Source organism: Tetranychus urticae, chromosome 3 (genome assembly GCF_039701765.1).
Source record: "Tetranychus urticae isolate SD_2017Ah chromosome 3, NJAU_TeUrti_SD_1.0, whole genome shotgun sequence".
NCBI lineage: Eukaryota > Metazoa > Arthropoda > Arachnida > Trombidiformes > Tetranychidae > Tetranychus > Tetranychus urticae.
Window position 1 is genome coordinate 8,831,307 of NC_142960.1, and position 13,829 is coordinate 8,845,135.

Consider the following 13,829-nt stretch of genomic DNA (forward strand, 5'->3'; position numbering starts at 1 on the left):
ACCTGATATGTCCAGTTAACATTTCCAGCACCAGTTTATAATAAATCAGAACATTGATTGGAGACGATTGTAACCAAATGTCCCTATCAAGTTGAAAAATATCTTTTGATTGCCATGGTGAATGTAATAATTGGTTACCAAGAAATGAGTATTTTATACTCTACTGGAATCGGGATTAAATAGGAAACAAAAGGTTTTTTGTTTAGGTTTTCATCAAACTCGGCGTATGTAATTGACGGCTGGGTGACCAAAATAAGTATAATCAAGATTGACTTTGGATGAATACCGAATTGCTGGTAAATTGTCGATGGATTCATAAATATGGTCAGCATGAGCACGATTCAAAGTACGAGTTGAGCAGCTAGCACCGGCAATCATTGTAGTGGCTGTTGATAGTGAAGTTGGTGGACGAGCTGAATAGATGGGTGTTGGAATAGTTGTGGGTAATGGATGGGAACCAATTGCAGGACCAAGTGATCGTGGTTTGAGATCAACCGATTCTTTGGCAACATTGGACGATCTATTACGAATAAAAGCCAAAATTGCTAAACTGAAAAGTAAGAGCAGTAAACCAGCTGCTGATGTTAAACCAATAAACATGAATGGAACTTCGTGAGTAGAGTTGGCATCATAACGAAGAAAGCCAACCTGTTTCCTTATATTGTTACCAATTGCAACCACCACTACTGGTAAGTTGGTTTCAGTTGATCGACCAAATAAATCTGTATATGAGCTCATAGCATAAGCCTCGGTTGGTGGTAAACAAACTAACTGATTCATTGTTAGTGATGTTAAATTACATGGGCGATTGCCAATTGTAACATTCACGTCAGTTTCAGATGCAGCCAGTCTCAGATTATCTCCATCGATGACTAAAGATTCTCCTGTATACAATTTGATACCATCGTTGTCAAATGACCGGAAAACTGGATCAGGTACATAATGGAGGCTTGAATCAACGGACGGAAAATTATCCCGGACATTAGTGACACTTTCAACCGAATCCATTTCAAAGGCTATTTCAAAAATGAGATGAGCATGAGAGGAATGACCATGAAGATGAGGACGAGCATGGAGATGATCAGATCTAGGAAGATCATGGTGTGAAGGTGACAAGATCAAACGAGAATATTCATTGGATGTTGTTGTAGAGGAATCGAAACCAGTCTCAGAAGATGGAGCAGTCATTGAAGATGATGATGAAGTAGCTTGTGGTCCAGCAAATGACTCGAGATATGGTTTAATTGAAGGAGCGGGACATTTGATAAGAGTATCATTGACTGGAAGACACAAACTTTTGCCAATAATTCTGGATGAATGTTTAATAATCATTCGAGGTTGTGCGATAAAAGATAGATGATTTCCAGTGACATAGATTAATCGTCCACCTGAGATATAACTTTTGTTCGGATAAATGGAATGAATGGTTGGATCTTTGCCATAAGTATAAGGGCGTGGTAAGGTTAGGTTGGCACCATCAAGAAGAAGGGTTAACTTTTGAACCCAATAAGGAGCAGTCAGAGAAGGTGAAGTTCGACATGTAACCTGACGATTGGCAATCATGGATCTGCGAAAAAAAGAGATTAAAAAAATCAATAAATTATAACAATTAAAGGAAAATTTTCAAATAAAAAAAATTTATTTTCATCCCTTCAACACTCATTAGGTAGCGTTTGTTTACTTTTCTTAATGATATGATGTCATAAGGTTGACTGTTTTCTTTGTCATAAGTTAACCGTCTTTTCATTTTAAATTGTTAACGGCTGTTTCTTTTGTTTATTTGTATTAATCTATACAGATTTTATTTCATTTTAGTTTTTCTCATTAAAGATGTTTGTTTATTAAAAATTTAAGTCTTTTCAATGTGGAATCCACATTGTGGATTTAATTCATCGTACGCAGCGCAAAGGAATTTGCGATCAGTCATATGTGGAGCAGCCTCTGGTATTATTAATTGTGTTTGTTTAAATAATTTCTCTGGGTTAAATTATGCAAAAATTGGACAGCTATTGACTCGACAGTGCTAAGGGTGATTAACTAAGCCATTAACAAAGACAATTGGATCCATTAATTTTTTGAGTCTCATTATCACATGTTCTGAGTAAGCATATTTTTCCCTCTTCTTACATAAATATCTTTCTTTTTTTTCTTTCATTTAATGCTTTTCCATGAAATATGTATGCCTAATTATGTATAATCAATTAATTATTTTTACTTTTTTATATCACAGGGCATATCATCAAGATAGATTTCAATGTTTGATCCAATATTGAAATTGGAACCAGCCAAGTAAAGATGAGTTCCACCAGATTGAGGTCCAACCTTAGGATTAACGTCCATCAATTGAACAGCCTTTAATTTGAAATTCAAAAAAGAGACAAGCAAAAAAAGCATTGCATTAAATACTTGATTAAATATTTGGTCATTTGGAAGGATTCAAGTTTAACAATCAACATTTAATAGTTTGACTTGTTCCGCTTCTGGTTCAAAATACACTTGGTTCTATCTCTTGGCCAACCCTTTATTGCGTATACTGTTGACAAGTGCAAATGATTTGAGTAAATAGGAAACAAAAGTCCGTAACACAAATCATCTAATACATGAACATCAACATAAATTAACAACAGTTTTACAGTCTTAATTGAAGTGTGAGTAAATGAGTTAACCAGTTAAACTCATTACCAATAGATGATTACACTCTTATGCGACTTTTTTACTGTTTTCACTCTTATCCCTTCATTTTGCTTGCCTTTTCCTCTCCTCTCTTCTTTTACAGAATAACGATAATACAATGAGTATAACGGAAAATCAAATTAAAAGTAAAGTAAGTATTGTGATTACTTAAATCTTTTTGATATTATAATAGCACATATACAATATAATCTATTATTCACACTTAATAATCTAATGTTGCCTCTTTGCCTTCTTTTCATTCCATCTTCTCTTCTCCTCCTACTCCACCCTCCTCCTCCTCTTCATCTTTATCCTCATAATTCTCATTATTTTCTTTATTTCTTTTCATCATTTACAGATTTTTTTGCCTGATATGATTATTGTTTATTTTAAGTGGTTTCAACTTTCTCCTCTCTTCTTTTTCATCACATAATCAATCGGATTAAAACCCAAATGGCTTATATTTTCCAATCCTCGCACATATAAATAATAAGCCTTAACCGGAAACTAGCAAAACAATGGCCACATCAACCGAGAGTGAAAAAAGGTGTTAAAGATATGAAAGACCTGGACGCGAAACAAAAAGCGAATACATTGTCAACTTTACAGATTTATGCTTGTTGAATAACATAAACCATACCGAGATAAATTTCCTGTGTATGTACAATATTGACCTTTATACCTCGCTCCTCACCTCTCTACTTTCGTTTACTTTTCTTTAATCTTCAATTTATTTTCTTTTATTTCTCCCTTCTTTTTCAGATGTCTAACATACAAAGTGTACCAATGGTTTCAATCAGTGGGTTAATCTAATGATGCGCATAAATTGAGCGGTTAATTCAAAATACAGATGTTTTATCCATATTGAGTTTTTATGCGCATAAGAGATTATCTTCTTCCCTGATGGAAACATTCTGTATACTCTGTAAATGATGAACAGAGACGAGGATCAGCATATTTTAACCCTTACAGTTGATTATGCTTCCAAATTGGGTTCTTACCATTGATTAGTGGAATGGAAAAATGTTGAGACCAATGACAATTCTGTGTAATCACTTGGATTAAATACAAAATGGTTTTCCTTGATTAACTTCCCCACTTTCCTCTGTTTATCTATCTGGGTACAGATTTTACATCTTTTTGTCTCTTTCACCTTCATCATCTCCCTGAATTTCCCTCTCTGGTAATTTTCTTGTTTACTTATAGCCTTTTCTGTCTTAATTTTTTCTTCTTCCTTCACTCCCTCTTCTCCATTGCCTTTCATTTGTTCATTTTCAGAAGTTTCAAATTAACACCATTGGTGTGGCATGTTAATCTCATCCAATTTTCTTCTCATTTCAGGTTGATTGAGTTTTTGCGTTCCAAGGGAACATAATAATGTTATACAATAAATCGGAGAAAAGGAAGAAAAAAGATGAAGGCGAATACGAAGAAGAAGAAGACAAAACACAAGGAAAAGAGTATGACAAAGACTTAAAGAGCATTTAAAAGGATCACGAGAATCTGATGAACACATGATTGAGCAAATACATGTTGCAAGTTGTTTCTTCAAAAATTCAGGTAATGAGCATGTACCATGTAAAGCAATTTTAACCTTCTTTTGTATTTCTATTTAGGTTATGTATATTCAGGTAGCAGCATGGCTTTTTCCCTTCTTCTTTGGCCTAACACAATAGAGGAAACTAAATCTTGCCTTACTTTGATTAACAAAATGGATTAACCAACATAATGCCAGTCAATTAGCAATTAATCTGATTAGCTGACCTTCTGGTTCATTCAAGATTCTCAAGATCATGTTTCTCGCTTCCTCCTTCCTTAAGGTACCCATCATGTGCAAACTACATTAACCTCATCACTGTTGTTCCCTGATCGATATTGATGAAATAATGTCTATTTTGTACATTTTACTAAAAGCAAATTTAACTAGACCAGGTTAACCAAGGTTTATTTATCAACCAACAAAAAGTTCTGGCTACATGTTAGGAACAATTCTCTCTTCCTCAGTCTTTGTATTGTTGATAAACAGTAAATAATTTCTTCAAAACGTGTAATAGAAATGTTTACAATTGACTTTTCTATTCTTGTTGAGTTTTATTTTCTGTTTTACTCCAAATCACTAACAATAGTAGTTGATGAAAATCAATTGGAATGAGAAAAGATTGGCTCAAGATCAATCGTTGAATTACCCAATTGATTACAATCAATTTAATGATGGAGTGTAAACTTATTTTCAATTGCTAACCATTGGTATCAAATCAATTTTGTTGACCTTACGTTAGCTTTTTTTGCCAGTGTTGGTTAAAAAAGAAGCCTTTCAGACTATTCCAACCTTTTCTCCATCATGTTCAAATTCAATTCTCATTCAAATTGAATTTCCCTTTCCTTGCGTCTTTCATCCCTTCTTCAGTAATACCAAACCTCAATCAACTTCACTTTCCACCAAATTAACTTACATTACTTTCATGGAATATAATTTAATTGCAAGATTAATGTAAGAAAAACTAATTACAACCTTTAACAATCATTCAATCAATTGTAAAATACCCATTTAATCAAATTTAGGTACAAACTTGAAACTCAATTCTAACCTCAATATTAATTTATTTCAAAATTGGGTAAAAATTGGACTTCTTGACAAACCTAAAGTCTAATAATAGCAAATGGCTAAAGTAAAAATATTAATTTTTATTTAATCCAATCATTTGTCTTTCCAATGATAATTTACAACAATTACCTTATTCACTCCCTTTTAACCAAACCCTTTGTTAACCAAAAAATAACCCAAAAAGAACCAGATTTGATTGTTAACAATTTAAACTGCTAGTCGCCCAAAGATTCATTCAGTTGCTTTCCATCTTCAATCTCAAATATAAGCATGAAGAAACCTTTCAAAGGTTTCTATGGGAAAATGTTTGAATATTATTTTGATGATGAAAAAAATGGAACTGATAATAATGATAGTTTATTCACTCCAGAGTTTTGGTTGATTGGTTTTTGTTCCCAGAACAAAGCAATTTCATTTTACTATTGAACCCAAAAGGGACAGACAAAAGTGTAGCTGATATCAATAAAAACAACTGACCTGTTAATTTGTTGTTTAGCTTTACTTTTTGTCTTGTTATGGTTCACATTTTATACTGTTATTGCTATTATTATTGCTTGTTTTTCCTCTTGTTGATATTATTAATAAAGAGAGACAAACAGTTTCCATTGATAATAATATTAATGACTATCAACAATCACAAGGGAATTTGATTGAACCTCTTTTCAATATAATAACATATCAAGGTAAATCAATTTTGATCAATTCTATGTTCTTTTTCTCTTCTTTTCTCCTTTTTTTCCCTCTCATATATTAATGTTTATTGATAGTAGATATCAGTAAACAGTTATAATTTACTACACAGAATTGAAATTAAAACAGATTACTGTTAACACCAGTTTAATAGCTATAAAAATCTGTTTACATGATCATTCAACTGTTTCTCCATTGAATGCCATTTAATGATGGAAAGATAAAAAAAAGCAAATCAAATCTCTTATTAAAATCATTAATGATTGATATAATAATTGACTTTCTTTGTATCTAGATTTACTCAATTGCATTTAATGTATTGTTGGTTAACAACATTGGTTTGTTATTACCTCTAAAAATGCAACCCAATTGACTTGACCATTGTTAACAACATGTTGCCCTTCCTTGACAATTTCATTGTTTATTGTAAAAAGAGAAGCAAATTGAATTAATCAAAATTCAAGTGTTAAGGTTGCTAATCAAGATGTTAATTAAATGATCCTAAATCAAAAGAAGGTCACTTAATCAGAGCTTTTTTAACATCTATTTATCACTAAATTACCAACCATATACCATTATGAAGTCTATTGTTGGATTAACCAGTGTTAATGATGATTAAATATAACTTCATTTACTTTCATCATAATCACCGCCATCATCATTACCATTGACACTAGATTTGTTTTCAGCAACAAACGTAATTTTCCCATCTTTTTATATTATTATTAATTATTTACTAATTTTGCGTCTTTCCTTTTCCTTTTTCAACAGGAGACATTCATGGATAACTGGACAATCATTCATTGTCACTGGCATTTCATTGACTGTGTTCATGTTTCCTCATTGGCCTCCATCTATCCCTAAGTATGGCTGCTCAATTGCTTTCCACCCTCACCATCGTCCTCATCATAATCATCATTACCATCATTCTCATCTTTCTCTTCAACTATTCAAATTCAGCAAACCATTAGCAGTACTTAATTTTCATCAAACTATTTAATTAGTTTTGAACAAATTTGTGAGCCTCTTGATGAGCCCTAATTAGATAGTCTTAATTGAAGGAGACACTAAAACAATCTCCATTCTCATTCTTGCTCATCTTTGGCATCATCATCATTATAATCAACAACGGTTTGCTTTACAAACTATTTATTTCATTTTTCTCTTTCTTTCTTCTTCTCTCTCCAGGAAAATCTAAATATAGTGATGAACCTGATGCATCCCAATGGAACTTGAATCATTAAATAACTTTCCTGAAAACAAAACTCATCAAGCTTTTACTTTGACCAGCTCAATGAATCAACCTTTATGTGCATTTGTTTAAACTTTTTTTATTCATTTCATTCCATCTTCCCCTATCCATTATCATTATACATAGGTTATCATTCAGACACATTATCCGTCTCTTTACCGCTTCTTTCATTACATGGTTTGTTGATGTGTTAAACGTATTAAAAGGTTGCCAATTGAAGGAAACAAAAAAAGCAAGCTAATGATCCTTACCTTGTAAACGAAATTTTCATTTGCTCTTGTCACTCCAGCTCGATTACCAACAACAATGTTGGCTGAATAAGGTCCAGTTGGACTTGGACCAGTTCGACATACAACTCTGTAGAGATGAAAAATCCAATGAAGATTCCAGGATAAAATGATTCCTTCACAAGACTTACCTGACAGAGACGTTATACTCAACCGGAGTACAAGGGATTCCTCCGATGGCGACTTTATCCTTAATTTCATCAACACTCGACCCAAGATTGGAACCTTTAATTGTAACCAAAGTTCCTCCCTCGATTGGACCAGAAAGTGGATAAATCTACAAAACGAATCAAAGAAGCAATTAGTACAAAGTAAAAGCTTTGACTCAACTGACAACCGAAATCATTCCAAGTGGTTACCAATTACATTATTTGGCAATTTCATTTCACCATTCAAATGGAATCAACATTCCAATATTAATGGAAAAAGTTAACCAGAGAAATGACAATGAGCGACAAATTTTCAATTTACTTTAGTATATTAATTTCTGAACAACAATTTGAATTGGAAAAATTTGATACCAAACCAGCTTTTGAAGAGGAAGACATTTTTCAATTGCAATGGATACATTTGGAACATTTATTGCAATTTTTGATGTTATTAAATAACGAAAATGAAAATATCAAATTAATATTGAAAAATATCAATTGAATCAGTATTTTATTGAAGTTCAAAAAATCAAGTCTATGTTAGCAAAATTTTACAATCCAAATGTTGAGTTTCATTTTGCTTTCCTCCATTTGACATTTCATTTCATTTTAGTTTTGTTTGACTGATTATATTATCATTATCATTATAATGGTTACATCAAAACTAATCTGATGGACAGAAAAGTAAAGTCAAATAACAATGGAACCCTATGATGTCCATGACAATGGGCGGTCAATTGGTGTCCAAAAAAGATTTTGTTTCCAAGTTTTTCATGTTAATTCAAACAAAAGGAAAAAGTAAATTGATAAAGAGAAGGAAGACGATAAAAGATGAAAAAATATGTTTAAAAAAATGAAATGCGATCATCATCATCTTTAGAGAAGTGAAAAAGGATGAAGGAAAAGGCCGATAAAATGTGGGAGTGAAAATGTGAATAACTTTGATGAAAAATGTATTTTAAGAAAATTGAGATTGAACCAGAAAAAGGGAGATTCACATGAGATGGTAAAGATTAGGATGAAAATGATGTGAAATAAATTTGATTTAGTGTCCATAGTAACTTGGAAATGCTGGTAAAAGTGAAATTTAATTTGTTTGCCTTGATTCACTTTTTGATAGAGAAAATTTTCTCCCCATTTTATACATTTTTCATCATTTTTCATTCTCATCAATCTCATCATGACCAAATTGATTAAAAGAGTCAAAATCTATTTCCATTTTCAATATCGACTTGAAGGCTCCAAGTCTCTAGTCGAGCTAAACATTCCCATTAAAAAGTAACTCAAAGTCAACTCAGTGTGTTGAAGCAATAGATTTGAATTGCTAAAACATCGACAAAAGAAGTCAAAGAAGCTCGTAAGTTTCAACTGATCTCTGTTGGCTTAATGAGAACACAACAAAAATTGGAACTTCTCTAAACCCAGAAATCGACATCGAACTGAGCTTAGTCCAACTACATGAATTTGGGAGATTTCCCTCTCTGAAAACCTTTCGAAAGAGATTCGAAATTCTTTTTTGAATATTTGTAATTTTGACTCTTGATATCGACCATTTGAGAATCTTGTCTCAATCAAATGTTGACCTTAGAATCCTTCCGCTGAGAATGATGTAAATGAATGTCCTGAATAATCAACTTTTAAAAATTTCGATGAAAAATTCTGGAAATTTTGTCAAATATTCTTCGTCTGTTTTCCGAATTGATTGATCTTTATGAATAATCTTTTCAATACATTTGGACAATTGTAATAATCTTTTGACAAGTTTGACCTTTCAATCCAAATGAACAATGAGTGAAACTTGCTTCTTAATTTCTTTTCCATGTAAAACAATTTCTGAAAGTTCTCAAAGTAAATCAAAAGTGAAAACTGACAGTTGAATCCAAGATTGTCATTTATTATCACTTTTATATTACTTTCTGTCAAGGATTTACCAAAACTGAATGCGATATTAATAATAATACTTTTGTTTCTTCCCCAGTTGAAAGTGAATTAAAGAAGTGCACAAAAAAGGATTGAATTTTAATTTTCTCACCTCGATACAACCATGAACTGAAAAATCCAACAACAAAAACAGTCTTAATTCATTTCCATTTGATGTTATTGAATCTACTCTCAATGGTAAACATTTTTTACTTCAAAAACAAAAGGATGAAATACATTATTTGATTGTGGTAAAGTTGAGATTTGGCAGCAAAAATAAAGTCAAAACTGTAATCACTTTATTAACGTTGACGAGTTTAAAATGTTAACTTATCATTATTATATCATTAAATTGAATTAACATGTCAAAAAGTGTACTTCGAACTGTTTTTAGAAGAGAAAAAGAAGAAACTGAAAAGTCGAATGTTTCATTGATGGAAAGTAAAACCAGGAAATCTTTTTCTCTTCACATGATCATCCAAATTCACCTTAAATAACCTTATTATTGCATTTTCCTGCCTTTGTTTCATCATTATTGTTATCTTTAGCCAATTTTGTCTCTTTGCTTAACCTTTTTCTCTTCACCAATTTCGCCATTATCAAGTTATCCTTTCAACTCATCTTGATAATAATTTAAGAACCATTTATGCTGCCCTTGTTCATCCCTTCAACTCAATCATCCAAACCTTAATCCCAAACAGTTAGACGCATTGAGACACTGAAGCAACGAAACAAAAAAAAGTCAACAATCTAATCTGTAAACTGACTTAAATCAGAAACGGATTTAGAGGAAAACTTTCATCTTCTTTCAAGTCAAATATATTTTTTCCTTCATCTTTACCATTAAAACTTGTGACTCTAACTTGGATGTTGAACCATTTCAAAGATTAGTTGGAATCAGAGGAAAGAAGAAGAGAAAATTTTCTTGAAAAGATTTTCTTCAAAACTCATCAACATTAATGTTATAATTTCATTTAATCGCTCTGCACCTTTCATCATCACTGGCCACTGTTCAAATCAATCATCAATCAACTGTTAATGATGACAATGAAAATGTCAAATTTTTCATTTCTTTTAACCTTTTCTTTCCTCTTCTTTCCCTCAATATTATCAATTCAATTGACCATTAAGTTATGATTTTTCACTCTCTTCTCGCCTCTTCCAGCCATTACCGAGCTCTTGCCATTCTCGTCGTTATTATTATTTTATTTATATTATTACATGAAACGTGATCAATTACGATGAAGTTATGATGATGATAATCATGATGATAATAATAGTAACGAGAAACCTTCACTTGATCAAGATTAATACAGATTAATTTGAGCTTTAATAATAAGAAAATAAAGTTGTCTCAAAAGGACAAAAATTGAGTTACCAACAAGAAACACTTTTTTTCATGGATTTTACTGTTTTCCAGGAAAATAAAAAGGAAACCTCAACTTGAATAAATACGGAAATTGAAAGCATATTGATGATAAAAATGTGATATAATATCAAATATGTTATCAAATATATCATCAGATTTACCAGAGAAAAGTATTAGTCTTTTCCATCTCTTGGTTCAGCTTTGATGGATTCATTGAATTTTTATCTCATTCATCCAATGATTATAGAGTGAAATATTTTCACCCTTTAATTGGAATGACCACAAATGCCATGAATCCAAGTTTATCGATTTTTCATTTACTTTTACCATTTAATTTCGGATACTTTTTTCCCTTCAAAGTTGAGACTTGCAGACTTGTTAAAAGCATTTTTCATCAAATTTTTCATGATCAATCTATTTCGATAACTTGATGTTGCATCGAGATTGAGATTTTAATGTAAAGATCTATTAAGTAATTGGTTAAATCGAGTCTATTATCGAGTCTAGTTGTTTGATTTTTGAAGTCGAGTTGAAAATTGATAATGATTCAATTAAAATACAGACAATTTGATTACTCTTTGAACATTGAATTTGCTTTTCAAGCGTAAAGTTGAACTTGAAGATGATTATTTTATGCCTTTCCTCTTCTCAATATCGTTCAATGGAAATGAATAAATATTGTTGTAGCTTACGCCTTTGCTTTTTGATTAAATGTTTAAAGTCAAGGTTCAAGTTGATGTTCATTAAAATGCATAAAAACTCTATCCTAATATGCATATCATCGCAGATTATTCTGGTTACTTGCAAAATCAATTTTAAATCCAATAGATTCTCATGTAATTATTATCATGACAAATAATCAAGTGAAAAGTTTGCATCTCATAGTCAGCCAACAAGAATAATTAACTCATCATTGTTGAACCAAAAAACATTCAAGAGTAAAAAGCATTTCTAAACATTCAATTCCAAATTCAAAATCCAATCCCAACAAAAAGCAGAGAGAAAAATATTCAACTTCAAATTTCTAAATTTTTCCCTTTTGCCACACTCATTGTTGTTGCGACTGTAACGGGAAGTCACTTCAACCGCTCTACTACCGATCTCTGAACCTGAACGTTCGGAAAGTCCGACGTTATTTTGTTTCCGAAAATCGAGGTTTGGAGAAGTGCAAGAAAGTGAAGTGTGAAGCCTTTGATACAAATTTATGTTCAGAGATTGGCTGATCTCTCATGGCCGATGAAACGCACAATGAACAGATTCAGAGCATAATTGGTGATTTTAGTGATATTTAGTTCATTCTCTGAGCAGAAAGGGAAATGTGAACAATGCAAAGTTGATACAAGGTAAAGATGGAGTGATGATGACAGAAGAGAAAATGGTTTGTAGACTTACTTAGAATTTAATTAACTCCAAGTCTAGTTGATTCAAGAGGAAATTATGTCCACTCGACTGTAAATTTTACTCTTGTCTTTCCTTTTCTTTTCATCATTTTCATCATTTCTTTTCTCCTTATTCTTTTTTTTCACCATTTTCATTCCATCATTTCCACTGATAACATGAAGTGACAAAATGATGATAATCATCAACATAATCATCATCATCATGGCTCAATAAACTTTCATTTACCGTTCCAACGAAACGTAACTACGAAATTATTTTCTCTTCTTCTTCTTCTCTTCATCATCTTCCATTGTTCCTTTCGATAGAAAATTCTGAATATTGTTTTATTCCTTTTCCTTTTTTTCAAACCTTTTCAAAAATCTAAACCAAAATCATCTTCCTTCCTCCTTTATAATAACTTGTTCCCATTCAACGTTTAACCAAAGTTTAATCATCGTCATGTGCAAATGTTCATTTTGTTTTTTTTAATGATTCCATTATTATCCAAGGATATAAAAAAGTAATAAAAGAGGAAATAAACCTTTACAAATGGCGAAAAGGTTCAATTCATGATAACTGAAAACCACAGTAAATTTGTCTTCACGTCTAAATTAATTTCGATTCAATTGAAAGTTGAAAACCTATTAAATTTAAAGTTTCTATTCAAATTCAAACTCTTTTTGATTGATTCAAAGCAAATTGAACGACAATTAACTAAATTTTAGTCAATCAAATTCGACACAATTGGAAATGTTCAATCTCGTTCAATACTTATCGATTGAGAAAACAAATCATTTCCTTGATGAGCCAAGATTGAAATAAAGATTTAGTAATTGTACAAATTGGATAAAGAAAAGTTTCAATTTTGTCCATTTCATTGTTGCCTCAGAAACTCTTAATTTTGTATTTTCGTTCAATTAAGACTTTTACAAAAATCAATTTCAAGTGCCAATGAGAGTTGAAAGTGTCAGTCTTGACACAATTGATGTTGACAATTGAAAAATGAGCAAACAATTTAATTTCCGATTACAATTTTAAATTATTATTTATTGTCTTTTTGTCTCTCGATATTGAAAATGAAAAAAGATTCATCAACTTGAAGTAGTTTCAAGTGAAAGACAAACACTCTGATAATCATTACAGTTGACTGTTTCAATCAATTTTTCAATCGGAAACTTGAAAAGTCAAATCTCGACTTTCATTAACGACTTTTGAGTAAACAAAAAGTTGACATTGCAATTGATGACTTGATAGCTGTTTAGGTGAGCAACAAAAATGAACAAAAAATCGCCAAAAATCTATCATCAAGTGATAATATTAATTTGATATTGATGAAACTTTGCATCATCACATGGAAACATGATGATTCCCAAAAGCATTTGGCAAAAGTAAAATGAGAAGAGAATGAAAAAAGAGCACAAAATTTCCAGATAAACAGGGAATTGTCGAGTTATCAATCTTTACCTTTTCATTATGACTTTCGCTTTCCTCTTCCTTTCCTCAA

At 31.5% G+C, this 13,829-nt stretch overlaps 1 protein-coding gene and 1 long non-coding RNA gene across 3 annotated transcripts in view; one reads left to right on the forward strand and one right to left on the reverse strand.

Annotated features, from left to right (window-relative positions):
* LOC107370242 (plexin-B-like) overlaps nt 1-13,829 on the reverse strand; it is a 65,684-nt gene that overhangs the window by 824 nt on the left and 51,031 nt on the right. Inside the window, exons 13-16 of the mRNA XM_015938231.3 lie at nt 7,639-7,784; nt 7,472-7,577; nt 2,216-2,352; nt 3-1,567 (exon numbers count right to left, since the gene is read on the reverse strand). Of these exons, the coding sequence (XP_015793717.2) occupies nt 214-1,567; nt 2,216-2,352; nt 7,472-7,577; nt 7,639-7,784 (1,743 nt within the window). The 3' untranslated portion in view covers nt 3-213. The remainder of the gene's footprint in view (nt 1-2; nt 1,568-2,215; nt 2,353-7,471; nt 7,578-7,638; nt 7,785-13,829) is intronic.
* Nucleotides 2,347-8,165, forward strand: LOC107370245 (uncharacterized). Of its 2 annotated transcripts, XR_001570575.3 has the most exons (8): nt 2,347-2,648; nt 2,777-2,824; nt 3,032-3,330; nt 3,436-3,856; nt 4,015-4,233; nt 4,290-6,665; nt 6,740-6,832; nt 7,157-8,165. It is a non-coding gene; the product is annotated as an uncharacterized LOC107370245 (long non-coding RNA). The 2 variants fall into 2 exon arrangements; XR_001570579.3 differs by lacking the exon at nt 4,290-6,665.